The 26,058-nt window shown below is 50.8% G+C and overlaps 11 protein-coding genes across 11 annotated transcripts; 7 read left to right on the forward strand and 4 right to left on the reverse strand.

Moving 5' to 3' along the window:
- Positions 1–25: 25 nt before the first annotated feature.
- Positions 26–625, reverse strand: LCP9604111_6897 (mitochondrial 54S ribosomal protein mL58; the record flags this gene model as incomplete). The annotated part of the gene is made up of 1 exon (XM_039074868.1): positions 26–625. One exon carries the CDS (start codon positions 623–625, stop codon positions 26–28), a length of 600 nt encoding a protein of 199 aa, XP_038927198.1.
- A 481-nt stretch (positions 626–1,106) lies between these two features.
- LCP9604111_6898 (uncharacterized protein) lies at positions 1,107–2,033 on the forward strand (the record flags this gene model as incomplete). Its single annotated transcript, XM_039074869.1, has 1 exon — positions 1,107–2,033. The coding sequence occupies one exon, from the start codon at positions 1,107–1,109 to the stop codon at positions 2,031–2,033; it is 927 nt and encodes a 308-aa protein (XP_038927199.1).
- Positions 2,034–2,233: 200 nt separating this feature from the next.
- On the reverse strand, positions 2,234–4,212 carry LCP9604111_6899 (cystathionine gamma-synthase; the record flags this gene model as incomplete). Its single annotated transcript, XM_039074870.1, has 5 exons — positions 2,234–2,362; positions 2,412–2,454; positions 2,499–2,682; positions 2,731–4,117; positions 4,168–4,212. The coding sequence occupies 5 exons, from the start codon at positions 4,210–4,212 to the stop codon at positions 2,234–2,236; spliced, it is 1,788 nt and encodes a 595-aa protein (XP_038927200.1).
- A 253-nt stretch (positions 4,213–4,465) lies between these two features.
- On the forward strand, positions 4,466–7,678 carry LCP9604111_6900 (rRNA-processing protein UTP22; the record flags this gene model as incomplete). The annotated part of the gene is made up of 1 exon (XM_039074873.1): positions 4,466–7,678. The coding sequence occupies one exon, from the start codon at positions 4,466–4,468 to the stop codon at positions 7,676–7,678; it is 3,213 nt and encodes a 1,070-aa protein (XP_038927201.1).
- Positions 7,679–7,931: 253 nt separating this feature from the next.
- On the forward strand, positions 7,932–9,056 carry LCP9604111_6901 (uncharacterized protein; the record flags this gene model as incomplete). Its single annotated transcript, XM_039074874.1, has 1 exon — positions 7,932–9,056. One exon carries the CDS (start codon positions 7,932–7,934, stop codon positions 9,054–9,056), a length of 1,125 nt encoding a protein of 374 aa, XP_038927202.1.
- A 320-nt stretch (positions 9,057–9,376) lies between these two features.
- On the reverse strand, positions 9,377–12,157 carry lreA (uncharacterized protein; the record flags this gene model as incomplete). The annotated part of the gene is made up of 4 exons (XM_039074875.1): positions 9,377–10,830; positions 10,879–11,317; positions 11,371–11,465; positions 11,542–12,157. 4 exons carry the CDS (start codon positions 12,155–12,157, stop codon positions 9,377–9,379), a joined length of 2,604 nt encoding a protein of 867 aa, XP_038927203.1.
- An 810-nt stretch (positions 12,158–12,967) lies between these two features.
- LCP9604111_6903 (putative RAS small monomeric GTPase) lies at positions 12,968–13,917 on the forward strand (the record flags this gene model as incomplete). Its single annotated transcript, XM_039074876.1, has 3 exons — positions 12,968–12,999; positions 13,052–13,068; positions 13,124–13,917. 3 exons carry the CDS (start codon positions 12,968–12,970, stop codon positions 13,915–13,917), a joined length of 843 nt encoding a protein of 280 aa, XP_038927204.1.
- A 1,398-nt stretch (positions 13,918–15,315) lies between these two features.
- LCP9604111_6904 (Zn(II)2Cys6 transcription factor domain-containing protein) lies at positions 15,316–16,346 on the forward strand (the record flags this gene model as incomplete). Its single annotated transcript, XM_039074877.1, has 3 exons — positions 15,316–15,423; positions 15,478–15,575; positions 15,638–16,346. 3 exons carry the CDS (start codon positions 15,316–15,318, stop codon positions 16,344–16,346), a joined length of 915 nt encoding a protein of 304 aa, XP_038927205.1.
- A 1,678-nt stretch (positions 16,347–18,024) lies between these two features.
- LCP9604111_6905 (uncharacterized protein) lies at positions 18,025–19,136 on the forward strand (the record flags this gene model as incomplete). The annotated part of the gene is made up of 2 exons (XM_039074878.1): positions 18,025–18,539; positions 18,638–19,136. The coding sequence occupies 2 exons, from the start codon at positions 18,025–18,027 to the stop codon at positions 19,134–19,136; spliced, it is 1,014 nt and encodes a 337-aa protein (XP_038927206.1).
- Positions 19,137–20,034: 898 nt separating this feature from the next.
- On the forward strand, positions 20,035–21,100 carry LCP9604111_6906 (nicotinate-nucleotide diphosphorylase (carboxylating); the record flags this gene model as incomplete). Its single annotated transcript, XM_039074879.1, has 3 exons — positions 20,035–20,190; positions 20,266–20,321; positions 20,371–21,100. The coding sequence occupies 3 exons, from the start codon at positions 20,035–20,037 to the stop codon at positions 21,098–21,100; spliced, it is 942 nt and encodes a 313-aa protein (XP_038927207.1).
- A 254-nt stretch (positions 21,101–21,354) lies between these two features.
- LCP9604111_6907 (putative anucleate primary sterigmata (ApsB)) lies at positions 21,355–26,058 on the reverse strand (the record flags this gene model as incomplete). Its single annotated transcript, XM_039074880.1, has 2 exons — positions 21,355–24,024; positions 24,076–26,058. 2 exons carry the CDS (start codon positions 26,056–26,058, stop codon positions 21,355–21,357), a joined length of 4,653 nt encoding a protein of 1,550 aa, XP_038927208.1.

Consider the following 26,058-nt stretch of genomic DNA (forward strand, 5'->3'; position numbering starts at 1 on the left):
CCCCCCCCGAAGTATCATGCTGCCACTATGCATCTCGTCCCCAGGCCTCGCGCCGCAGTTGACGGTCCTCTCTGGCCATGCGGCGCTTGGGTCCCCATCGCGATTGCACGGCCTCCAAGATCCGGGCCTGGATCTCTCTCTTCTCTGGGCTTGCCTGGCAAACCATGGCAATAAAAACGGGCGAGCATTCAAACCGTTTGGCAAGCTTGTTTCGGCTCCAGGTCATGGGATCGTTCATGCGGAGTTTGCGGATTTCTTCAATATCCGAAGGGGTGAGGTGGTATTTCCTTTCGGGCACGGACTTGTAGACACCGGGAAGATCGTCGGCATTGGGGGTCGCAGTGGAAGAGAGGATTGATGCTTTCCGAACATCATCGGCTGGCAGGAATTTGGATGGGGTGTGGTAGGCATTTGGAGCACTCGATGGCGGGTTGTGGATAATGTGATCGTGACCCAGGTTAGACGGGTCAAATGAGGAGTCTGGCTTCACACGTAGTCGCTGCTTGGTTCGTCGGTATGAAGATTGGTTTCGTCGGAAGCCTAAAGCCAGCGAATCCGACAAGGAGGGAATAAGGAATGGCAATGTGAGAAATGGCCGCTTCGTCGCGGCAATGAAGGTCGCCATTGCTTCTGGTCAATGGGGGGGATTGATCAGAAACTAAAATGATGGAAGAGAAGGGGTTAGTAAGTCTGCATAGATAGTGGTTGCAATGATTCAACCAACCTAAACGGAAGAGTGAATTTGGGGGTGGAAGGACTGGACGTGTTGGCGTCTCTTGCGCTCGAACCCGAACTTTTCCCCTGGTCTCGTGACCCTGATCTGGGTGTATTTGCAATACCGTATTGAAATATACGTATGTATCCGGTACCTGATAGGCCTTTGTTGTGAGTGCCTTTCCAAAGTACCGAATACAACTTATCTCCGTCCTTACGTACTGCCCCAAGTAGGTAATAATCCTCCCCGTTTGGGCCCGTTGGGGCTTGTCACCTGGTCTACTCCAGTTACGATGTCTCACAGATGTCATCAAGACTTTTGCTAACTCCCATATACCCATATACTCTACTTTATTGATTATGTCCAGATTTTGTTAGTTCATCTTATCGAAATGTCGGATATCGAAATGTCGAGATTTGCAGCCCAGACAGAGAAGCCAAACGAGGCTGAAGCGAGTACACGAGCGAAGCCCACTGCTCTCACATGGGACAATCAAAGCGACAAAGGTTGCATATCGCCTGTGAGGTCATTCGAAGGCCTGCGAACACCAAATCATGATTCGCCCAAGTACATGCGACACCCCTCGTCGCCTGAAAGCTCATCCTATCTGCCGTCTCGTATACATTCCCCCGCCTCTCAGATATTCGAACGAGACGTGGAAGATATAGTGCCAGCGCAGGCGTCGCCTTCGATCCCTACGCATATTCGAACCGATAACTATATTCCACCGGTCCTAGAAGCATCCTCGGCCGCGATCACAGATGACCACCTCGATCCAGATTCGGTCGAGATTGTCACACATAGCCTACATCAGCCAGCAGGTGGTCCATCGGGAGAGCAGTCAATGTCGTCTTCCAGCATTGATCATCTCTTGGGCCAGCTCGATGGAGATGAACTCACGTCCAGTTATGGCGCACTGGACACGGCGGACGTACGTCGGCTGAGCTTTATTTCCTTTGCCGACGTTGTCAACGCCGAGCATGCAGAAACAAATGAAGCTCATGCTGGCTTAATATCTCGGGGGCGCCTAGCAGATTTCAATCAATCTCCGTCTCCATTGCGCTCTCCATCTTCTTCGCGTGGACTCGGCACTTCGCCGCCAACAAGCCGTGCGACTTCCTTCAGAGGGCTTGATATGTCTCCTACTCGGTTCCCTACTTCTAGTGTTGCCCAAAGCCCAATCTCGTCCAGTTTTGGGGGCGACCTCAATATAGAGACCATGCGACAGGCTTTGAGAAAAACCGCTAGTGGAGACCTGGGCGTCACAAGCCGGGCCGTGAGTACCATAGGGGATGACCTGCTGGATCGTACCATTTAGCAGATTAAAGTGCTTTTGTTTGGCGTTTGGACAGTGAAAGGCTCGGAGCAGGATCTCTTTTTTTTTCATGGTACAGTGTGATAATCTACGGTCTGCTTTATATGATATATACCGCAATCTACGGATCTGGATATTCCAGAACCTGAAAAGTCCAAGTTCTTGTGTAATGCACAGGCCAACTTTGATTGAATTGGGGTAGACTATACACTTGCCTGCCCAACTTTTTGCACTGCGTCCAAGGCCCGTTGTACCCGGGCGCGCAGGTCGGCTGCATCTTCTAATCCAACACTGATTCTCACTAGATCCGGATCGACATCGAAGGTTCTCGCCTGATGCATGTTAGTCATGGCCTGGTCAACATTCGCGTGGTGTACTTACCCAATCTAATTCGCCGTAATGGGCCAGGAGGACGTATGGAGAGCTGAAAAGTTAGTAAAACCCAAGACAGAGGGCTTGCGTACTCACCTCAATGTAAAATTGGTCCCAAGGCTGGGTCCCTTGAAAACCTCGATGGTGTCAAAAAAGGCAATCGCCTCGGCTGTGGTGTGGAATGTCACAGAGAAGAGACCACCATAACCACCATTGGCATTGCGGAGACTATCATATAGTGGTTTCGAGGGGCTGTATTTCGGGTAGTAAACATCTTTCACTGTGAAATTGTCAGTATAGCTCTCACTCCAGGTAAATGCATGCTTACCTAGGGGGGACTCCTTCAGCATCGCTGTAATGTCCTCAGTGGTAGCATTGATCTGTTCAATGCGAGCAATAAAATCACGGCTGTTTCTCTCCAGGAACACGACATCCTCAGCCCAGTAGATATCTTCGTAGTCCTGGTTATATGTCTCCTTGATGGCCGCATAATACGGCGCTTGAGGGTTGAGCACAGCACTTCCTCCCATGACGTTGCTATCTCCGCTGAAAATCTTGGTCAAGCTGCTGACAACGATGTCGGCCAAGTGCAAAACGTTGATGTTTATAAAGTTGCTGATAGTTTCGTCGACCACCACCGCAAAGCCATATTGGTCTGCCAAAGCGCGAATCCGTTTGAGGTCCGGTGTTTTGAGAAGAGGGTTACCTGGTACTTCGGTGAAAAGCCCAAGGAAACGCTCACCAGCCTTCAGTCGAGATTCCAGATCATCCAGATCTTCCGACGAGCCGTGACCATAGAAGACGCAGCCTGGTCCCCACTTTTGGAGAATCTTCAATGTATCCGTGTAAGGGAACCCGAAACAAATTGAGGGCAATTCGCCTCTAGTAGCCAGTAAGGTCTGATGAGCGTTGAAGATAGCGCTCATACCCGCAGGGTAAAGATAGACATCCTCCTCGGAGATACCGGCGACTCGGCCTTCTGATGAAGCTGTCTTTAAGGCTTCTGGCAGTTCAGCATTGGCAGTCAAGACACCCGCAATACGTTTGCGAACAGCCAGCTTGGCCTGGTTGGCGAGAGAAGTGCTCAGATTTCGGCCAAACCGCTCCTCAATAAACTGACCATAGTCTCGGCCGCCGTCTTCGGTGTTTGATTCGGGAGGAGATTCTCCAACAGAGCCCTTTCTCCCTTTACTGATACCTTGGTATCTGCGGGGTCCCTTACAAGGACGCTGGGAGACTGACTCCGCAGTCGCAAGGCCCTTGTCTTCCACCAAGAACCCGTCCTCCAATGCTCCAAGGCAGAACTCACCTCGTCGACTGGAGATGCCATTGCCCGAGTGTTGCCATACCTGCTTGGTAATGGAGGCGTATTCTTTTGGGTAAATGACACACGACAAGGAAGATGTCACTGTCGATCCGGATTCGGTATGCGGGGATGGGACGAAGTTGACAATCCGTACTTTGTATGCCTGATCTGCAGGGATTTTGCTAAGCAAAAAAGAGTGACAGATGCGCGCTGACTTGACTGAGGCGAATAGGGTTGCAGATTCGAGGTTGGGGTCACCGACTCGGCGAACAATCTCCTGCGCGAGCTTTTGAATAATAGGATGGACGAAGAATCGGGGATAACCGCATTGCATCTTGTCTATCACCCAAGCTTCTCCTTCTTCGTAGCCGATGCTTTCCCTCCATGATGGAAGCGATACACTGACGGCCTTGTAAATGTTAGAAGAGTCATGGAGGGGTTGCGGGGAGTTAGCCATACATGGTCAGTGTTTGGAGGCACAGGTCCTCCCAAAGCCTGCAACATTTTCAATTGAAAATAGAAACCAGGTGGAATTTATGATCTATTGCAGATAATTGCTCTAGAATAATAGAGAGAGGGAAAAAAAAAGACTGTAAGGTAAATGATGCGATTCCTCCACTCAGCGACTTCGGCGATGCTCCGGTACCTGATAAATTACGAGTGAGTCAGCCGTACGGTAACTATTTACCAGATACAATACCGTTATCGCCAAAAAAAAATCTCGAGGGCCTCTACTGACAACTGCTACGCTCACGAAATGTCGGACCACACATCCAAGCGCAGAAAGCTCAGTCCTTCCCCGGAGAATGCTGTTACTAGCGCTTCGACGAAAAAGACATCGAAAGTGACCGAGAAGCGAAACCCGGCTCGAGGCAAAGATGAGCGCTCCGCAGAGCTTGCAATGGCCAGCGGCTTTTACAAGTCCAGTTTCTTCAAGCTGCAAATGGACGAGCTGCTGGCGGGATTGAGACCTAACTACAGCAAGCAAGTCTCAAAGGTTCAGGATACACTGCAGCAGATCAAAACCGCTATTGAAGGCCTGCCCGAAAAGTCTCCACAATCTGTCCCCGATGCCGAGAAGGAGCTACGTGCTTCTGGTCTGGTGGTCCCATGGCCTGAGCCTCGACCGAGCAAGGATGTCAAGTACAGTATGGCATACGCAAAGCCAGCGAACATCAACGTGGTAGGTAGCTTTGCGCTGAAGATAGGCGCTCGCAATTTGGCGTCGCGCCCAATTGATCTGGCAATCACTATGCCAAGTTCGCTCTTCCAGGAGAAGGACTATGTCAACTTCAGATACTTCCACAAGCGGGCCTACTATATCGCGTGTGTGGCCGCTGGGGTTCAAGAAACCGCGAACACCCTCGGGTTTGATATCAAATTTGGTCCTCAGGATGGAGACAGTCTCCGACCTATTATCTTGTTGGAACCACGTCAAGCCGAATCTTCCAGGCCTACAATCCGGATTCTGACCGCAATCGATCCTACGTTGTTCCCAATCACAAGGACGCTCCCACTCAAAAGCAATATCCGACAGGCCTCCAATAACTCGGAGATCGGCGAACCGACCTCGTATTACAATGCCAGCCTCCGGTCCGATGCCACAGTTTCTCTCTATCACAAGTCTGTTTACTCGGCCTCCAAGAAGTGCGATTCTTTCAGCGACGCATGCATTCTTGGCCGCACTTGGCTGCAACAAAGAGGCTTCCATACCCCCTTCCAGAATGGAGGCTTTGGTGGTTTCGAATGGACTGTACTCCTGTCTTTGCTGTTTGAGGGCGGTGGTCCAACTGGACAACCGGTCCTGCTACCATCATACAGCTGCTATCAAATTTTCAAAGCCACTATTCAGTTTTTGGCCGGCAGGGATTTAACCACTCCTCTATTCTTCGGCCATGAGGTCCCAGTTCCTTCCGGAGTACCTGTTGTCTTTGATGGCCGCAGAGGGTTGAACATACTTTACAAAATGACGCCTTGGTCATACACAACACTGCGTCACGAAGCCGCCATCACCCTAAAAATGCTCAACGAGTCACGAGAGGACAACTTTGATAAGGTTTTCATTCTCAAGGTTGACGAGCCAGTCCTCAGATTTGACCGCTTGATCTCATTCCCCAAGTCATTCAATGGAGACACACTCCGCGCTCTTCACGAACAGAATGCTTTGTATAATGTTCTTTCCCGGGCTCTGGGAGACAGAGTCAAACTTGTCTCTATTGTGGGCCACGCCATTGATTCGTGGTCGGTCAAATCCAAGCAGCCCAAACGGTCGAGTCAGGGTGTGTCCGTGGGACTGTTGCTGAACGCCGAAAACGTCGGACGAATTGTCGACCACGGCCCTGCTGCAGAAGAAAAAGAAGAGTCTGCTTCCTTCCAGGCTTTCTGGGGTGAAAAATCGGAGCTTCGACGATTCAAGGATGGCAGCATCCTAGAGAGTCTTGTGTGGTCTGATGAGTCGGAGACGTCTATCATCTATCAGATTTTGGAGTATATCCTCCAACGGCACTTCAAAATCACCACCGATGAATTTGCATTTGTTGGTGATGAATATGACGAGCTCCTCAAAGAGCATGGCGATGGCATTCTGGCATACTCCAGCCCTGCTTTCCAGTCAATCGACAATGCCTTCAAGGATCTCGAGAAATCCATTCGCGGTATGGACGAGGTGCCACTGGAGGTACGTCATTTGGCCCCGGCCAGTTCGCTTCTTCGTTATACCTCCCTCAGACCAACGGGACCCACGGACGTTGTTCTTCAGTTTGAAAGCTCCTCGCGTTGGCCTGATGACTTTGCTGCTATCCAAATGACCAAGGTTGCATTCCTTTTGAAGATTGGAGACTCTCTGGAATCTTCAGGTGCAGCCTCATCTTGCCGTGTGGGCCTCGAAAATGAATCGAGCAAGGTGATCAACAATGCTTATTTGGAAATTCCCCATTCCTCTGGTGTGTTGTTCCGATTGAGAATTCACCACGAACGTGAACAAATCCTACTCGAGCGCAATCTCAAGGACCGAAATCTGAGTCCCCGGGAGCGAGAAGAGGCCGCCTATGCTCTCTTCGCCTACAAGAAAACCTTTGTCCAGACTCCGCGCTTGACACAGGCACTCCGAAGCCTCTGCACGCGCTTTCCACTGTTGTCGCCCACCATTCGTCTTACCAAACAATGGTTTAATTCTCACCTGTTCACTGCCCAGGTCAGCGAAGAGTTGGTTGAATTGCTGGTAATTCGCACCTTCACCCAACCTAACCCTTGGGAATGTCCCTCGTCTGTCATGACCGGATTCCTGAGAACTCTCCACTCCCTCTCTCGGTGGGACTGGCAGCAGGAGCCGTTCATTGTTGACCTGGGAGGTGATCTGGCCCCACAAGTGACGGCAAATATCCGCACTCGCTTCACAGCTTGGCGCAGCATCGACCCTGCGATGAACACTCTGGCTCTTTTCGTCGCCTCTGACCTCGACACCGAAGGAGTGACCTGGACCCAATATGAGATGCCCTCCAAGGTTGTGGCTGCTCGAATGTCCAGCCTGACCAAAGCAGCAGTAAGCCTGTTACGGAGCAAAACCCATGATATGGAAGTTTCCGAGCTTTTTGATACCTCGCTTGCTCCCTATGACTTTGTCATCCATCTTCGCCCAAAGCTGTTTAGCCGTTCCTCGACACCCAAATTCAAGAACTTGGCCGAACCCCGTGCCGGAATGATGCAGACCATCAAGTCGTTTGTCTGTGATGTGCAAGCCTGTTACGGCCAGAGCATTCTGCTCTTCCACGGAGACGATCGTTGTGCAGTGATTGCTGGCCTTTGGAACCCGCAGACTCTGAAGTCGCGAACCTGGAATCTGAAGACGGCGTACTCAACTGCCCCAGGTGATACTGAGGGTGAGGTTGTAATCAACCAGACTGCTATTCTGAACGAGATCGCGCGGCTGGGCAATGGGCTCATCGAAAACATTAAACTTCATTCAGAATAGGTCTTGTCTTGATTCAATTGGTGTACATTACCCTACAAAATAGTTCGAGCATATGTAGCATTCTAACGAATTCCGTTTTTCTTCAACTTATGAACTCTTAGCCTCGAGTATCATAGTAGATGATCCTCTAAATACCCTAATACTCTTAGTGCTAGACATTCCCAGACATCATCTTGATATCGATGCCTAAGGTGTCAACAATTGATAACATTGTGCAACCATCAGCCTTTCATCTTCTCTCATCAACACAACAATGGCCAATATAACACGGGGCCAGCGAGCGCTCCACGCTCAATTAAGATCGTGGAATCACTCTTGTATCCACCCTCGCCCCCAATTCCAGTTGCTGCCCATCCGCGCGCAATCCCAGCTCTTCTCAACCTCCTCCAGTCAGCAATCTCGCCGACCCTCCCCGTCACCTCCTACCACAACCACCGTCTCAACTCCCTCCAAATCTGAAATCAATGCCCCAATCAGCACCCACCCCGCCACGCTCACAACCCCATCCCCCCTAAGCCCCTCCGCAGGCGCAGCGGACAAATTAAAACGCCTTGTCGGAATCGGTCGTGCGTACCTCACCTTCTACAAAACAGGCCTGAAGAATGTCTACCACAATTACCGTGCCTCGCTCCCTCTACGGAGAAAAATAGGTCTACCCGCCTATATCCCTATATCCCCACACAACATCCACCACCGTAGCGCGCCATCAATAACAGAAGAATCCAAGCTCGGCCGCGCGCAGTTCCAGCTCGTCCGCCGCTCAGCCCGCGATGTCCGCCGCATGATCCCCTTCACGATGATCCTGATCGTCTGCGGGGAACTCACGCCGCTTATCGTTCCGTTTTTCGGCTCTGCTATTACGCCCGCGACGTGTCGTGTGCCCTCGCAGGTGGAGAAGGAGCGCGGTGTTGCTACGGTACGCAAACTCGCGGCGCTAGATGCGTTTGTTGCGGAGAATAAGGATCGCTCGGTGCATTTGCTCAAGGCGGGCAGTGCGGAGCAGTTGGCTTTGCTTGCTAAGTGTTTTGCGGATCCTGTCTGGGTCGCCGGTGCGAGCTCTGCGGATGTGTTGCGTGCTTGTGCTGTTTTTGGTCTGGTTAAGCATCATAATAGGACTGCGGGTGAGGCGCTTGCTGGTTTGATCTACCGGCCTCGGCTGGCGAAGCATGTCGAGTACCTGGCTAATGATGATGGGATGATTCGTGGTGGAGGGGTTTCGGCTATGAATGCTACTGAGGTGCGGATTGCCGTTGAGGAGCGTGGTGGTGTGGACGTCACTTCTGGTGTTCAGGACCGGAAACGCGTGGAGTTGGAGAGGCGCTGGTTGGAGCAGTGGCTGGCTGTTCGTGGAAAAAGTCCCAAGGCCAAGAAGCTGTAGTTTCTTGGACTGATACACTGGAGGTCCTTTCTCGGGGGTTTTTTGTAATATATATATCCAACATTTCGACTCATAAAAGGGCTGTTTTTCGTCCAGCTTTGCTATCATTACTAGCCGCAATACTAGCTAGCCTCGGAGTGCAATCTCAAACTGTATATAAGAAGACATGTACGGAAGGAAAATCCAAATGTCCAAGCGCTCAAAAGTAGCATGTGTCAATTTCGACAGTCAAATAAATGGAAGGGTATCAAGAAACCAGCCTTTCTGATGGAGAAGGCAATCAATTGAAAAAAAAAAACCCCAAGTTTATATACTCACCATCAGTCCACTGTAATTGAAGAAGCCGCAGCCTGCGCCTGCGCCTGGCTACGGACTTGCTTCGCCCACCGCAGACCACAGCTATTGCAAAGATCCCGGTTTCCACTCGGACCACGCCGCCACTCGGGGGTGTTCTTTGTGTTGCACATGGCGCAAAACTTCTCGATCGCATTAGCGCCTTGCTTGCGCTTACGCTTCCTGCGGCGAGCCAGCAGACGTTGCAGTTCATCGGCCAGAGTGCGGTTCTGCTTCTCTAGCTCGCGCAGCTCGATTTGCCAGCTCGATCCGCGCGTGGGATTGAGCTCTGTAAAGAAGGTTGCTGGGTCGGTAGAGGGAGAAATGCTGCGGTTGCCACTGGGCAGACCGTTGAGGCCGATCAGGTTCGCTAGATCGGGCATGCGTTGACCAAGGGCACCGTACTGCTGGGGCGGGGTGGGGTTATCGACGGTAAGTGTTGTGTTGCGTGCAGTACCGGTAAGCGTAGCGAGACTGTTGTCTTCGGCGGCTGAGATGGCGGTGGCGGATGGAGGAGAGGCTCGAGCGAATCGTATCTGGGCGACGAGGAAGGTCGGTTTTATCCCCTTCGGTGTATCGCCGGTGTACAATGTGGTATGTGCTGAAAGGGCATGGCCTTTCTTATGCCATATTTTGTGTTTGAATGAGGGTGGTTCATTCGTTTCCTTGTCGCTACCTGTAACGGTGGATAGGCCAGCTCCTTGTCCACCACAGGCAGCCTCCAGGGCTTGTGTGATCGTGGCATTGCCACCAGTCTCAGGCTCCATAATCTCTTGTATGCCTTTACCAATCAAATCGTCAGGCGAGCGGCCGAGCACCGGCTTCACCTTGGTAGTAACGAACAGAATCACACCAGACAAAGAAATCTTGGCCCAAATGTCATTCTCGGCCAGCGCGGCGGATGAGCCCAGGCGGGCAATCTGATCCAAGGAGTAGACGGGTCGTGGGCGGCCGGTCATGACAAGGTACCTCCGGCCCTGATTCGGATCGATATGCCAGGCGCCGTGACTCTCGAACCACATATATCCTTGGTGCTTTTGTCTGATACGATACACGACACTCACTGGAGCGGTTGTCGTGCTCCCTCGCAAGTCACGTATTACAGGACCAATATCACTGGGATGGCAGATGGCGGACAGGGTCTTGCCGATCAGTTCGGCCGGATCGTACTCCAGAATCTTGTGGCAAGAGGGCGACAGATACAGAAATTCACCGTTGAATGAAAGCACATGGATCACATCATCGGTATTCTCAACCAGAATGCGGTCCAGGTAGTGCCGGTTGACATCATTGCCAGCTGCACCCATGGCGTTGAGGATGTTAGTCACTTCGTCATGGCCATATCGCAACACGAGGTCTGGTCGTGAGGAGCGCGCATCTTGTGGTGGAACTATATACTGTGGCAGATGATCGCGCTGGTAGTTTATGGTATAATTACCATCTATCCAATGTTAGTGAGGGCACTCGCCACGAGGAATGCAAAGCATACCAGGATTCCTTCCCCTCACAGCATCGGGTTTTTCAACCAGATCGACCTGAAACCCGACATAATACCGATAAACATCCGAGTCCCACTGGATGGGGATCATCGTGATGAGATTCATGAAGGGTTGTCCACCCTTGCGGTAGTTAATTATACTGGCCTGGATCTCATTGCGATCGTCGATGGTTGACCGCAGCCGATAGACGGTCTGTCCATCGACAAAGGTCCGCTTGGCACCAGAGTTGATTATGCCGTCGGGTGCTTGGAGAAATCGACAGTTCCGGCCAACGATTTCATCTTTAGTATAGCCGGTCAGTCGTTCAAAGGCCTCTGATACATAGACGATTGGATGATCCTCGACCAAGATGTCACACATCACAAAGGCACATGAGAGATCGACCGCGCCAATGTTGATTTTAGGGTTGGGTCGCATAGCCACACGGCCCTGAATAAGGTTAATATATCGTCGGATACTCTCCATGGAGATGGAAGACTTACCAACGCTCCCAGCACGTCAAAGCCAGTCGTTGAATAAATGCCGGTATGTTCAGTCTTGCCAATATCGGGCTTTGCTAGCCCCGGCGCGAAATCCTCTGGTTGCACGGTCCCACGTCAGTCATACCATGGGACGGAGCTAAGAGGGAGTTACCAGACACAGACACAACTCACCTTTAGTAACAACGGGTTTCTTGGGCTGGATAGCCACCGGTTGCGATGGACGGTACGGCTGGCCAACAGGCAGGCGGCGCTCTGGAGGTTGTCGCTGCGCCCGCTGCACCTGCACCGGCGCCTGCGCCTGTGACCAGTCGCTCGTGCGACCCGAGAAGTCGGAGTCCTCGAAATTTGCTGTTGAGTCGGTGCTTGTATCATATCGTTCCTTGGGCGCTGGCCGAGCGGGCTCGGAATATTGGGGTAGCGGCATAGGTTGTGGGAAAGGCGGATATGCAGACTGAAACTGTGAATGATCCATCTGCGGAGGCAACCCCATGATAGCCGGGTACGTGGCTGGGATATCGTAGGAATAGGCATTGGTAGCATTCGTATTCATTGGCATTGAAATACCCGAGGTCGGAATCCCGTCGTATGTGAGCATGGCATTAGACCTCGGTCCCTCCAGGTCCGACGGCTGTGAGCGTGCGAAGTTCTGGAGCGGGAGATCCGCATCCTGGGATAGCATGGCACTGAAGGCATAATTATTCTGATTGGAAAAGGTTGTATATGGCGGATTGGTGGGTTGTGAGGGAACCTGATGTTCGTCATCATAGTCCAAGTTGAAGCTGTTCATGTTGGTTAAAATATCTGTGGCCCAGACCGAGTTCCATCGCCCCGCAGGATGACACCCTGGGCAAAAGTGAGAATTGCCGTCGAAATATGCTTGAAAATTGTTTATCAAAAGGAATGTTCGATATATTAGAGAGATGGAGGAGGAGGAGACTGGCGAGAGGGTGTGTGTGTGAGAGAGAAGAGAAGAGAACTTGATATCTCCAATGATGTGGAGAAGTACTCGCCAATCTTGATATATGGGGATTTGCCATCCAGGATTTGTAGGTGTTGGATCTTGTTTATTTATGTATTCTTTCTGTTTATGTTTCTGTTTCTGTTTCTGTTTCTGTTTCTATTTCCCTTTCTTGATTCTATATCTGTATCTATATATATGCTAAATTGTAGGTTGTAGGTTGTAGAAAGGTGTCCTGTATGAAGTGTATGCCATGCCATGCGCAAACCCTCACAATGACAATGGCAATGGCAATGGTAGACTGGAAGAGTTACTATAGTATATAGTATTAGCTACAGTCAAAGATAGAGAGCTCCCAGGGCTATATTATGTAGTATATATATAGAGCTAGTATATATTGCCCCTATTATATAAATAAACCCCTGTCAACATTCCCCATTTCCCCTCCTCACTCTTTCTCCAATAATGTCCATTGGCCATGGACAAGATCTCAATCACCATCTGCGGAGATGGTGGATGTGGTATGTTGCTTCTCTTGTCTCCTGGGAATTTCCTGACTCCGTGATTCGGTGCCATGTTTCCGGGTTTCGCGCGATCGAGATCTGATCAAATCGGGATGCAGGCAAATCTTCAATCACGATGCGGCTGGTCCGTAGTCAATGGGTTCACGAGTAAGGATATCTCCCTGGTCTTGGAAACCTAGTGCTAATATTTCATTGCTAGATATGATCCAACAATCGGTATTGCGCCATTCCCACGCCCTTCCAATGCCCTTCCACTTCTAATCGGGCCCAGAGGATTCCTACTCCGTCACTCGCACCGTCGACGGTCGCCCCTACGTCCTTTCCATCACCGATACTGCAGGCCAGGAGGAGTACCGGGGGCTATGGTCTGCCTCGACCCTGAGTTCAGATGCCTTCCTCCTAGTTTACGATATCACCAACCCGTCGAGTCTTGAAACGCTGGATCATTTCATGGAGATGATTGATATGGAGGCGGAACAGCGCGTCGAGGACAACCAGCAACTGCGCCAGAGGTTGGGGAATCGATATGGGGGTCTCGGCCACGTAGGCATGCCACCGCCGGTCAAAGTCATCGCGGGCAACAAATGCGATCTCAAGGACGGTCGCGCGGTGACATCCCGCGACGGACTGGCCTATGCGCGCAAGCATGGCTGCGGGTTTATGGAGACCAGCGCTCGCGAGACAGTCAACATCGAGGAGACTTTTGCCCGTATGACACACGGTCTGTCAACCAAGAAGGAGAGAGAGAGAGCTAACGGTCGGATAGATTTAATCCGTCGCGTTGTCGAAGCCCGCCGACTCCAATGTCAACAGGGTGTTCTTCCTCCCAGCGAACCATCGCACACGGCGCTCCCGACCAGCACGGTGGACGCAGTTGCAGAGACCAAATCCCGTCGAAGTCGGGCGTGGGAGTTTATCAAACACCGGAAGACAACGGAACCAAACGGCGAACAGGGTCAGGAACAGAGTGAAATGCAAAACGGAACCGAAAAAGAGAAGGGGCCGGGTCAAGGGTGCGAACCGGATGAACGGTGCGCTCGTCAGGTGTGGTGTTTTCGCTGTTGATTTGAATTGCGGAGCGAAGCGAAGCAATTGAAACAGCAACGTATCCATTATGTATAGTACCTGGCATCTGTGGGCAATGTGTATATTTCTGTGTCGTAGCATTGGATCTTGGATCTTGTATCTTGTATCTTGTAGAGGAACATGTACATAAAGTTCGGGGTGAATAGGGTCAAAGGGTCAACGGGCCAGGTCAAGGATGAATGGACTCGGAATGCGTCTCCGACAATCAACTACGGGATATGATGCTGAATAGAGGGAGCTCCCATGGACAAATTGAAGTCTGAATTTGATAGATGATTTCATAGGGATTAGATTTAGATCGTCACATATTTCCAAAAGCAGTAAGTATTTAGCTAAGCTTTGTGAACGGAAACCCAGCCGAGAAGAAAAGAAATAGGAGGAAAATAGGAGACGCCAGCAATCGAAACAGGATATCATTCTAGAAGCGAGGCCTAGCCCTTGCTCACGCCCAACAGGGACATAGTTCCTTATTGGGCGATCCTCGGAATGGTCACGTCATGGACTCGAAGGGCCATCACCTTGACGGATGACAATTGGTGATAGTCTGAGAGGCCTATCATGAATCATGGAGATGACCTCAGGATTGAATAGAATACACAGTTTACAGTAAATGGATAGAATGCAGTCTCGAAGCTATTCGGCATGGGCTTGCCGATTTAATGTCCGCTGACATAGGCAGTATAAGGATTGCATAGTTATGCAAACTGAGGATATTCACCATGTACATCTGTTCTTCTACTCTTCTACCGATGTTGGAGATGTTGTATTCTATATGCTTTCGATATTCGAATTCTCTCTATTCGAATTCTCTCGCTCTGAGGATTCTACCATTCTCCCATTCTCTATAATAATAATCAATATCCACTCCTATACGTCAGAAACACTTCCCAAATGCCGAGTCATCCTGTATTTTTCCCGTAACACCCCCGTACCGTCATTTATGATCTTCGATCCGATCCCTTTTTTATGTCCAGCGAGACTCGAGACTCCAGTGACTCTAAGAAGAAAAGCCAGAGAATATTATTTTTATAAAAATAATAATCCGAAACGAGTAGGGCCCCTCTTTTCGTGATTCCTATATATGCACATCGACGCCCATGGTGACCTGGGATGTTACTTTTCTTTAAGAGTCTATTACTTCACTCGAGCATCTTCCTAGATCACTACTCTCCTCTCTCTATTATTTCTTTAAACCTTCTTATATCCACGGTCCCCAGCATTTCTCTCTCTGCATCCGTCTACTCTATTGGAACTCAATTTCTCTTAATCTGTGAACATCATTATATCATTGACATTTTGACGTCGATCATCCTCCCTCTCGAAGTATAGCTAAGGCTCGGATTCCTGTTCTTCTCTCTACACTTTCGACCACAAATCATGGCAGCTCGACAATCAACACCCACCTCCGAGCACTCGCATTCGGATAGTAATGTCCGTAAAAGAGTATGCAAAGCTTGCGATCGGTGTCGTTTAAAGAAATCCAAGGTATGTACAGCTAAACGAATCAACCCTCCCAACATCCACTGACCCTCCGGACAGTGTGACGGATCCAGTCCTTGTTCCCGGTGTCGTGCCGATAATGCCATCTGCGTCTTTGGAGAGCGCAAGAAGGCACATGACAAAGTGTACCCGAAGGGGTAAGCGACATCAAACAGTCCTAGCTCGAAACTCCTCCCACTGACCAGCTCTCTCCTTCTAGTTACGTCGAGATGCTTGAACAGCAACAATCTTGGCTGGTCCATGGCCTCCAGGAACTCTATCGACGCAACATCGAAGGCGAAGGCTGGCCCGGCGAGCAGCTGAAACTCGAACCCAACGGTCACCCACTCACCCACGACCTTCTCATGCGCCTCGGCGCCCTCGACGGCTCCAAGGGCGAGCGCTTCGAAGAAAACCCCGAAGCCTTACAGCAGGATCTGTGGCACACCAACGCCGGCATGCAACGCCAGGAATCGTCCGACGGTGGCTCCGATAGCCCCCAGTCACCAGTGCCCCGTTCACGCTTCTCCTCCGATGCTTTCTCCCAGCAACACATGCCGCCCACACCGCCCACATATAGTCCCACGACGCGTGCGCCCATCAAGACCGAGCAGCCTTCTCAATCTCAGATGCCCAGCACCCCGCAATTCACGCAACCTTTGTCCATGCAAGGCGTCGTCAACCCACTGGCGTTGCAAAGTCCGCAGCAGTGGCCTAGTAGCGGGTTCAATTCTTTCGACGAGATGGACTTGATGTCCACGGCCGATTACTCCAATATGCCCTTTGACGACCAGCAGTTGTCGTCGCCGATGTTCAATCGCCAGGTGCCCTTGAGCTGTTTGTCGCAAGGGTCATATCTCGATTCCAAGGACTATGACGATTTCAACCAGTTCCTCAATCCGAACCCTACAGAGATCACCTCGATCTGAGCCCTTCTTCTAAGCTATTTTGAGCTATCCTGAGCTATCTTGCGCCATCTTGAGCTCACCCTGAGCCTTATCCTTTCAAGGATCGACTATTTTAACGCCGTATGACGTGATGCATGTATACTATACATGTTCTGTTTTTCTTTCTCTTCTCTTCTGGGGCTATTTTCCCCCGCAAGTTCTGTTGATCGGATTCAGGCGCAATTGGGATCCTAATCACCTCTGTACAGTGAACCGGTTTTCGGAGATTTGGAGTTATTCTTCTTCTATTCTCTTTCTTCTCTTTTCTACACTTTGTTTCCTTTCTTTCTGGCGTTCTAAAACGGGGTTTCAAGGAGTCGTCCATTTATTGTCTAATTAGAATTCAATGAAGTTTTTAAGGTCATGTCACCGTTACACCATCCGAAACGGGAAATGATCTCATTCGACTTGATATCCACTTAGCAGTTACCCAGGTACCGTTCCAGATCGAAAAGATCTACAGAAGTAGCGGAGGGAGATGCCGATTTGCTCTAGCCCTGGAGCCCTGGATCCCTCCATCCTTGCCTTAATCCCTGGAGGGTCATGGAGTTCGAACATCAATGGAGCAAACGGCAATAACTCGGACCTTGATTTGGTATTTTATTTTCTTTTTCGTATTTTTGATTTTTAATAAGATTATTGATCTTCCAGCTGACTCAGCGGCCCATTCCCCACTTTGAGCGATTTTCGGATCCTTTTTGGCTGCTTACGTCAGCCATTGGCCTGCGAGAGCCCGCGAAAAGTCGCCGAATCCCGATTTTTGCCGTTCCGGGGCAAATGCTCCGACGCCAAAATATAAAAAATCGGGACTTTGGCCTTTGGAGATGAGCATGTTCATCCTTATTTGACCGTGGAACTTATGTTATAACCTTCTGGCCAAGCCGTCTCCCTCGTATACAACCTGTTCAGTCACGAAGTATATTTGAACGGCCGAACACATAAGGCCGAGTTATCGCCAAACCTGCTTTCGCAAGAAAATGCCTCTCAATCCCATGCCAATCCAACCTAATACCAACCTAACGCCAACCCAATGCTAAAACTCTATTATATCCTGGTACCTGCCAATATTAATATCAAACCCTTGGCGTGTCTCCTTTTGTTCTTCCGTTCGGTGGGACACGAGTCCGGGGTATAGATCCCTTCGGACGCCGGACCTCGTTCTCTCCGAACGGATGCAGGCTGACCCTAACGCCGATGTGCTATGTCCGTTCTATGCGTGATATAGTGTACTGATCTGATTGGAGAATACCAGTTCGATACACGTTACGGAGTACGTAGTTGGCTTTTTTACCTTTGCGACAACTGAGGTTATACTTTAAAGTCGCTCGCCACAGGTCCAGCCCGGTTTGATATGGATTACGGAAGATGTCACGAGTTGAGCTTTACCCTAATTGGGTCATGGCCAAAATATTCAAAGCCCTCTCTTTTAGTCTAATCAACCTGAATCCGGACCCTCTTAGACAAATAAACACCTCTCAAAGCCTTGGATATTAACATTTATGCTAAACCAAAATAAAGGAGTCATGTTGTCGGTGCTTGATCCCGCAGATTGCGGGGTTGCTAACGTCATGTCGCTTAAAAAATTTAGAGTACATGCTATGCCCTTCTTTCCCCGCCTATCTCATCCTTCGAGAGCAAATCACATAAAAGGAACCGCATCATGTCCGAACAAGCTGCTTTCCACTTCCTGCCTTTGGGCGCCATCATCCAAACCTTCTCCGTCGGTGGTAAGAACATCGTTCTGAATTTCCCTACGCAGGAGGACTATGTCAAGCACAATACCCCACACTATGGTGCCACCATCGGCCGTGTTGCAAACCGTATCAAGGATGGTCTGATTCAGGAGCTAAATGGCCAGAAGGTTCAACTGGTGCAGAACAACGGCCCTAATTCCCTGCATGGTGGGGAGAACAATTGGGCTAAGCGCGTCTTTGACGGCCCATTCACCGTCCAGCGCAATGGTCACGATGCCGTGCACTTCAAGTACCTCTGCAGAGATGGTTCGGAGGGATTCCCCGGGACCATCGAGGTGCGCGTGTGGTACATCGCTAGCAACGAGGACGCCAAGACCGTGCTGACGGCCGAGTACGAGGTGGAATTTGTTGGCAACGAGTACGAGGTGGAATTTGTTGGCAACGAGTGCGAGGAGACTGTAGTTAATATCACCAACCACAGGTAGATCTAGCCCCTTCCCCCTTCAAAGCTGATGACGACATTCAATCTTGAAATTGGAGCTATTCCCCGCTGACCAAGCTTCCCCCCACCTCTCACAGCTACTTTAACATTGGCGATGGCCCCGATATTTCAGGCACCACCGCCCAGCTCGCTACAGCCGACTATCTGCCCCTCGATAGCACGGGCATTCCCTCGGGTGAGATCGCCAAGTTCCCGCGGGACGTGACAGCCCCGTTCGCGCTCGCCGCAACCGGCGCACACTTCGACGACGTCTTTGTGCTCGAGTCCGATCCTAGCAAAATCCCCCTGGACACTCGTGGCTTACCGCTACGCCGTCTAGCCCAGTTTAGCAATGCAAGCTCGGGCCTACATCTCGAAGTGTACAGCACCGAGCCTGCCTTCCAATTCTACACTGGCAAGTACCTCGATGTGCCATCGGTCAACGGGGCACCAGCACATCATGAAGGAGCTGCATTCTGTGTGGAACCTAGTCGGTTCGTGAATGCGATTAACGAGCCTGCGTGGCGGTCCATGGTTCTGCTGAAGAAGGGTCAACTGTTTGGCTGCAAGACTGTTTACAAGGCGTGGAAGGCCTGAAGGGGCCTAAAAGAGGATAGCAGTATGGAGTCCTGGGTACATCGGTGGATCTTGAGACATTTTTCAGCATTCAAGTCAAGAGGAGTGGAGATCGACCTAGCCATGTATGTATCTTTGATTACTATACAAGGAACCTCGGCATTGTATAGACATTGTAATCCCAAAAGAATTTTAAAAAAATAAAAGAATAAAAAATAAAATGCCGAAGCCGACCAAGTTATCTCCGTCGTCCCGGGTCCTCGGCAGCCCGTGTTTCCCTTTGGAATTTGAGTTCTTCTTGTATCAGATGATTCTCTGCGTTCATATATGCGAACGTCTCTCTTGTCACCTAACGAGATACCTCTATATACCTAGGAGATATGTAGTATGTGTAGAGGTATACCAACTCAAAACAATTACCCAATTCGTGACCTTCGTGACCCGCTCTCTTCGAGAATAATCTCTTCTCCACTGTGAATGTCAAGCCCGTGACGATCTATCTTTTTTAGTGTGCCGCATTCCCGGAATGTGGCGCTATAAGATACTATTAGTTTTTTTTATTCTTATTGTTACGGATATAGGATTTGTTTTAGGGTTTGCTTATAGTTAGCTATATTACGCGATAATCTACAACAATCTCAATAATAGGACACAACCATATGGCCTGTTAGCCTGGGCTTACTCTTTTTGCGTAGTTTAATCTATCTGGGTGTATGTTGAATCACTAATTGACTACATGTAACTGACTACATGTATTATCGTATACTCCCACGTGACCTCGGCCACAATCGGACTCCGGACCGGGCCAACCCGAGCTTCTTCACCCCGCGCGGGGGAACTTCGACATGCGAACACGCGGATCAACACAACTTCTCCAAATACCTTAATCCAATTCATTATTCAATCTACTCCACTTACAATGGCCCTGGCTCACGGAGACCTGCGCCATCTACTACCCGGCAACTACAAGCGCTTCATCACATCTTGGCTGGAAGAGGACTGCCCTAGTCTGGACTATGGCGGTTTTGTTGTCGGCGAGTCAGAGGGCGAGGCCCGACTACTAGGAAAGAGCAAGGTAAAGTGACAGTGTCTATAATAGATTTTCCTAATCCCCCCCCCCCCAAGAAAGAACATTCACTGATCAACTCAGGGCATCGTCGCAGGCGTACCATTCTTCGACGAGGTATTCTCGCAACTAGGCTGCACGTAAGCCATACCCCACTCCAATCCCACCCCACCTCTCTAATCCATCCAGAATCGAATGGCACATCAAAGAAGGCGAAGCAATCACCCCAATTCAGCACTGCGCAACCGTCCGCGGCCCCATCCGCAAGATCCTCCTCGGCGAGCGCGTAGCCCTCAACATTCTCGCGCGTTGCTCAGGCATCGCCAGCAAGAGCGCCTCCATGCTTGCTGCGCTGCGCGCGCAAGGATGGCAAGGTACCCTGGCCGGTACAAGGAAGACAACGCCTGGGTTCCGGCTTGTTGAGAAATACGGAATGCTTGCGGGTGGCGCCGACCCGCACCGCCACGATTTGAGCTCCATGACCATGCTAAAGGACAACCACGTGTGGGCGTGCGCGAACAACCGCGCTGCAGCCGATGGTGGCGTTGCGGACCCGTCATCGCTTGAGTCTATTGCGGCGGCGATCCCGCGCGCTGTGCAGGCGGCCAAGGCAACTGGTGGGTTCTCGACTAAGGTTGAGGTTGAGTGTCGGAGTGTGGAGGAGGCTAATGCGGCGATTGGGGCTGGGGCCGATATCATTATGTTGGATAACTTTACGCCTGAGGGTGTGCGGGAGGCTGCGGCGCAGCTGAAGCGCGAATGGGCTTCGAAGAGGCCTTTCTTGATTGAGGTGAGTGGTGGATTGACGGAAGAGAATGCGCCGGCGTATGTATGTGCCGATATCGATATCTTGTCTACCAGCTCCATCCACCAGGGTACGGGGATTGTGGATTTCTCGCTCAAGGTATCGTTGCGGTAGAAATGTATCATCGAATTTTGGATGCATCCTAATAGAGCAGCATATCGACGTGTATAAAGTACAACGAAAGAAGAATAAAATGCACAAAAAACTCCGACAGTCCCTCAACAAGGTATTTTAGCCCCGAATAACATTAAAATAAAAGCCTTTCCTCATGAGTGATTATTACAAGCATATGCGATAAGTGTCACGTGGAAGAGAAACACAAACAGACAGTGGGTATATATAGCATAGGAAAAAAAAGCGCGGCAAAATCAAACTTCGATGTCCACGGTGATGCCCTCCCCTTCACTGGAGCTGGGAGCCTCATCTGAACCCGGAGGGCGACTGGGACGGTTGCCATCTGCAATGGTCCCTGAAGGTCCTCGCCGCCTACGTTCCCGGTTGAGCTGATCTCGAAGTTTCTGATTCTCAGCATCGCGCTCCTCAAGTCGCTCGCGGGCGCCACTGCGATCTAGGAGGCGACCTTCACGTTCAGATTTGAGTTGCCTCTCCAGCCCATGTAGTCTGTGAATCCATTTCTCATCGCTACCATTCCAGCCACTTTGCGAGCTGCGCGTGCGTGGTATCATTGTTCCAGGATTGTTGGCCAACGTGCTGCTGGAAGAGGAATGAGAGGGCTGCCCTGTAACGTTGCGAGTGGCGCCTTTCTCGGCGCGAGGTCTATCAGTACCAGCCGTAGAGCTAGAACGCCCTAGGGATCGGTCCGACTCTGCTCTTGACGTCAAAGAAGGGGAGCGGGGTCCTGCCATGACTGCAGCCGCAGCCGCAGCCACAGACGCAGGACCCTGTCCTCGCGAGTTGGATTGAAGTAGGTTGAGTTCAGCCTTTAGCAGACGGTTCTCGCCACGCAATTTAGACATCTCCGGAGTGGAACTCGATTGTCCGCGACCGGATCGCATGTTTTTGAAAGCCTCTTCGAGGCGCTCGAGCTTCTTGATTCGTCCGTTATATGACAGCTCAAGCGTGTGATAACGCTTGGTCAACTCGTGGTCGATGCTCTTGATGCGAGACTTGAAACCCGCCATCACAGCCTCGACAGTCTTCATTGCAAGCAGAAGGTTGCGGCTGAAGCCTGGCCAGAACAGCATATTACCAATGACCTCCTGGCTCGGGAGATTGCCATTGATAAGACTGTTGGAGTGCGCCCAATCCGGCCCGCAAAGCCCAGAGATTCTCTTCCAAATGTTAAGAAACATGATGTTCCTCTCGTTGAGCTGGTCCTTGAATTGCTGTTCCAGCGATGCGTATCTTTTGCGGTCCTCGGTCCGCGCTTTTTCCAGATCTGTGATACGGGAATTGCTTTGTGTGATGGTCCGAGATGCGTGCTGATGAGATTTGAGCGACGACTCAAATGACTGCTTGTCGGCTCGACGCGCATGTCTTTCGCGATCCAGGAGTTCTGAGAGTTTTCGTGACTCAAGCCCATGACTCTCGAGCAGAGCGTCACGATTTCGAAGCAGAGATTCTTTCTCATCTAGCTGTGAGCGGACGCTCTCTAACTCAAGGGCGGTGGACTCGAGTTCCTTTTGCAGCTTCATGATGTTGGTGATCAAGCTAGACCGGCTGCCGCTGAGATCACCTAGCGTTTCCCTCAAATTGTTTTCGAGGTCCATCAACCGTTCTCGCCAGGTGGAGGTTTCAATCTCCTGGGCTGAAAGGCTCTTCTTCAGACGTCGGACCTCCTCTTTGGAAGCTGAAGCTTCGCGGTTCAATTCATTCATGATACGCTGGACATCTTGCTTCTCCTTACTTCCTACCACCTCTCGCTGGTGACGTTCATCTGCCAGTCGCTGCTCGAGTTCTCTGGTCTTCTCTTTTTCACTAACCAAGCTCAGGTGGTAGTTTTTGAGGTCCGATTCGAGATCTCCGATGCGGATCTTATCGCCGTCTTGCTCTTCGCGAAGGAAAGCGATTTCATTTTGGCTCGATTCAATCTGCACCGTCAGCCGCTGCACCTTAGTGTTGGCCTCAAATAGGCTCTTCTCCATAGATTCCATCTCGCGATTGGTCTCTTCAAGTTCCTGCTGCACAGACTTGTACGCGGCCAGGTTGTTCTGTGCATCTTCCTCGAGACGGATGATGCCTTCGCTGGCAGAACGCATTTCGGCCTGCAAAGCCCTGAGGTTTTCGTCTTGGTTTCTCAAGTCCTCATTCATACGCTGGCACTCAACAATTTTCTGGTCGAGTTCGTCTCCAAGGGTATCCAACTCTTCCTGCGCTTCGGCCCGCAGGTCCTGGAAAGCGGCATCTCTTTCATTCGCCATGTTTACGGCCTGGTCTCGTTCTTGCTGTAGGTTTTGCATCTCTTCTTCGGCTTGATCAACATCAGCTTGGTATGCCTTGTCAAGAGCCTCTAGTTCTGCAATATAGTCCTCAAGTTCGGCTCGGATGGCTTGATTCTCAAGCTTGAGGGTCGACACTAAGTCCCGGAGTTGTCCATTCCGGGCTTCGAGTTCATCGTGGTCCATGTCGCTGCGCGACATACCCGTTCCGTCGCTAGCCTGAGACGAAGGTCGGACATGAGTGCGCGAGGCGGAACGGTCGAAGATACTGTCTCCCGCTATGGATCGGCCAACATGACGACGCTCTCCGAGCTTCAATTCTTCAATCTCCTGATAAAGACGTTCCTTTTCTCGGTTACGAGATGTGAGCATTGAAGTCTGGGCACTGACTTCTTTTCTTAGTTCTGCATTCTCCTGTTTAAGGAGCCCCAGCTCTACAACAAGCGTGCTGTTGGGAACGGTAGGAACTCGGTTGCCATCTCTATCAGATGTATATGAAAAAGAGTCGTATTGGCCGGGCTTTGTAGCAGCGTATATCTCACTTCGCAAACGAATCGACTCATCCCGAAGTCTTCGATTTTCTTCCTCGGCTTGCTCTCGCGCTGAGGTTTCTGCGTCAAGCATATCCTTCCACATCTCCTGTATATATAATTAGCTCGGGTCTGACTTGATCGTGTTCGTCTCACTTACTCGCTCTTCCCTCGCGCCGGCGTCGGACTCTCCCGCACGATTATCGCTGAGCGACCTGATCATCTCGGCCAACCGTCTCTTCTCACTTTCCCGTGCAATAGTTTCTGACCTCATACGCTCAATCTCGAGTTCATAAGTTTCAACCCGTTCACGTAGGAAGACGATCTCTTCGTCTTGGGCCGAGTCACGATCGCCATCCTCTGATCCCTCGGGGTCATGATTGACCATGGAATCCTTGTCGGATTGATGTTCTTTCACTTGCTTTTCCAAGTCTCGAATCTTGCGTCTTAGGCTTTGATTGTCCTTTGAGAGCTTGACCTTATCTGATTTTAGCTCAACATTCTCCGAGATCATCTCCTTGATGCCTTCCTCGGATCGCTTGTTCAACGCCTCATTAAGAAAGTGAATTCGCATTTTTAGGTCAAAATTCTCCTTCGCCAAGCGATCAATGGTGCTGCTCTGTTCCTTGAGGGTCAAGTTCCGACCACTTTTCGCAAACGCAGGGGCCGAGGCACCCAAACGCTTCTCCGGAAGTGCTTGGAAGTCTTCTCGGAACCGTTGTACAAACGTGGTAGGAATTTGAATGTCCTTAGCTCGCTCGGCAATTGCTGTATCAGTAGGATTGCTGTCTTGTGGCTTCGCTTTGGGTGTCATCGGTGTTGAGGCGTCTTCGTGGTCCACAGGGCTGATACGGGAATGTGGTGAGCCTTCCTCCTCCAGCGTATGTAGGCCGCCGTCCATTGGACCAGACATGTTTGCTTTGTCGAGTGGGTTTTCTTCGCTATACCCGGAGATTCCAGATGCCATGCTGCCGAGACTGGTTGTCCTAGCCATCTTGGCACGGCTTTCAGCGTGCATGGTTCCATAGTTGTCAGAAGTCGCGCCCCCAGTTTGAAGGGCATAGTCCGCGCCCAGTGTGGCATCGCTGTTGGTTGTTTCGGTGTTGTTACTGGCGGCTGATGAGTGTGACGAACGATTGGTTGATTGTCGGCTAGTCAGGTACTTGGGTCGGCTAGCTCTCCGACTACCAGTAGGACTGGTACTCTGGTCATTAGATAAGTGCGACGCACCGGGCGATAGGCTGCGGGAGGTGTTTCGAAGCTTCGAGGGGGTAAGTTGCGATTCGTTCTCGGCCATGGAATATTCAGGTCTGAAGGGACGCTCATCTTGGGAGAGCGGGCTGGTTTCTAGTGCATTTTTGGACAATGTGGATCGAGTTTGTCGCAGCGCTGCAGCTACCGTAGGTGACGAGGAGTGGGAGTAAGACAAGGTATTGTTCGCATGTTGTCCTGTAGGGCCAGGTGCCGAGTCCAAATTCGTACCTGGCTTCTCCTTCTCGGTGTGTTCTTCGTCTTCCACCGGGATTTTATCGGCTGGTTCTATGAATGAGAGCTGTGAGGAGTCCTGTATTATGTCTGCAGTGCCATTCTTCGGAACCCCAACTAGGTACGTATCATCCGCGCCAGCAGTAGGACCGGTCGCAGCCACGTCAATTGTTGAGGGTTCCGGCAGAAAGCTCGATTCAATGTCCATAAGTTTGCGACGCATTTCGTGCTCTTCAATTAGGGTTTGGTTATTGTCGCGTTCGTGGTCGCCATTTTCGCTCGATGGATGGAATAGACTGCTCTCGTCGTGGTCAACCGAGGAAGGAATAAAACTATGATCGTTCAAATCTAATTGGGTCGATGTCATGGTAAATTCAGGGTCTTCATGGTCTTCATGGTCTTGGTCTCCATGATCCGGCTCTGAAGGAGTTGATTGCGCGTATTCAGATGGCGACTGTGTGACCGAGTTCGGGGGAAGAATCCCCGGTGCGTCCTCTGCCATGAAGTACTCTGAACTGAAATCATTCAATGTCTGATCTGGCGTCTGGAATACCGACACAGACGAAGAGCGCACTGAAACTGGGGAGATGACGCCCAATGTTTGGGGATCCACTCGCTGGATCTCGCTACCCGCCTCGATCGGCGAATGAGCGGTCAT

This window comes from Penicillium roqueforti, assembly GCF_015533775.1.
Source record: "Penicillium roqueforti strain LCP96 04111 chromosome Unknown scaffold_19, whole genome shotgun sequence".
NCBI classification, from domain to species: Eukaryota; Fungi; Ascomycota; class Eurotiomycetes; order Eurotiales; family Aspergillaceae; genus Penicillium; species Penicillium roqueforti.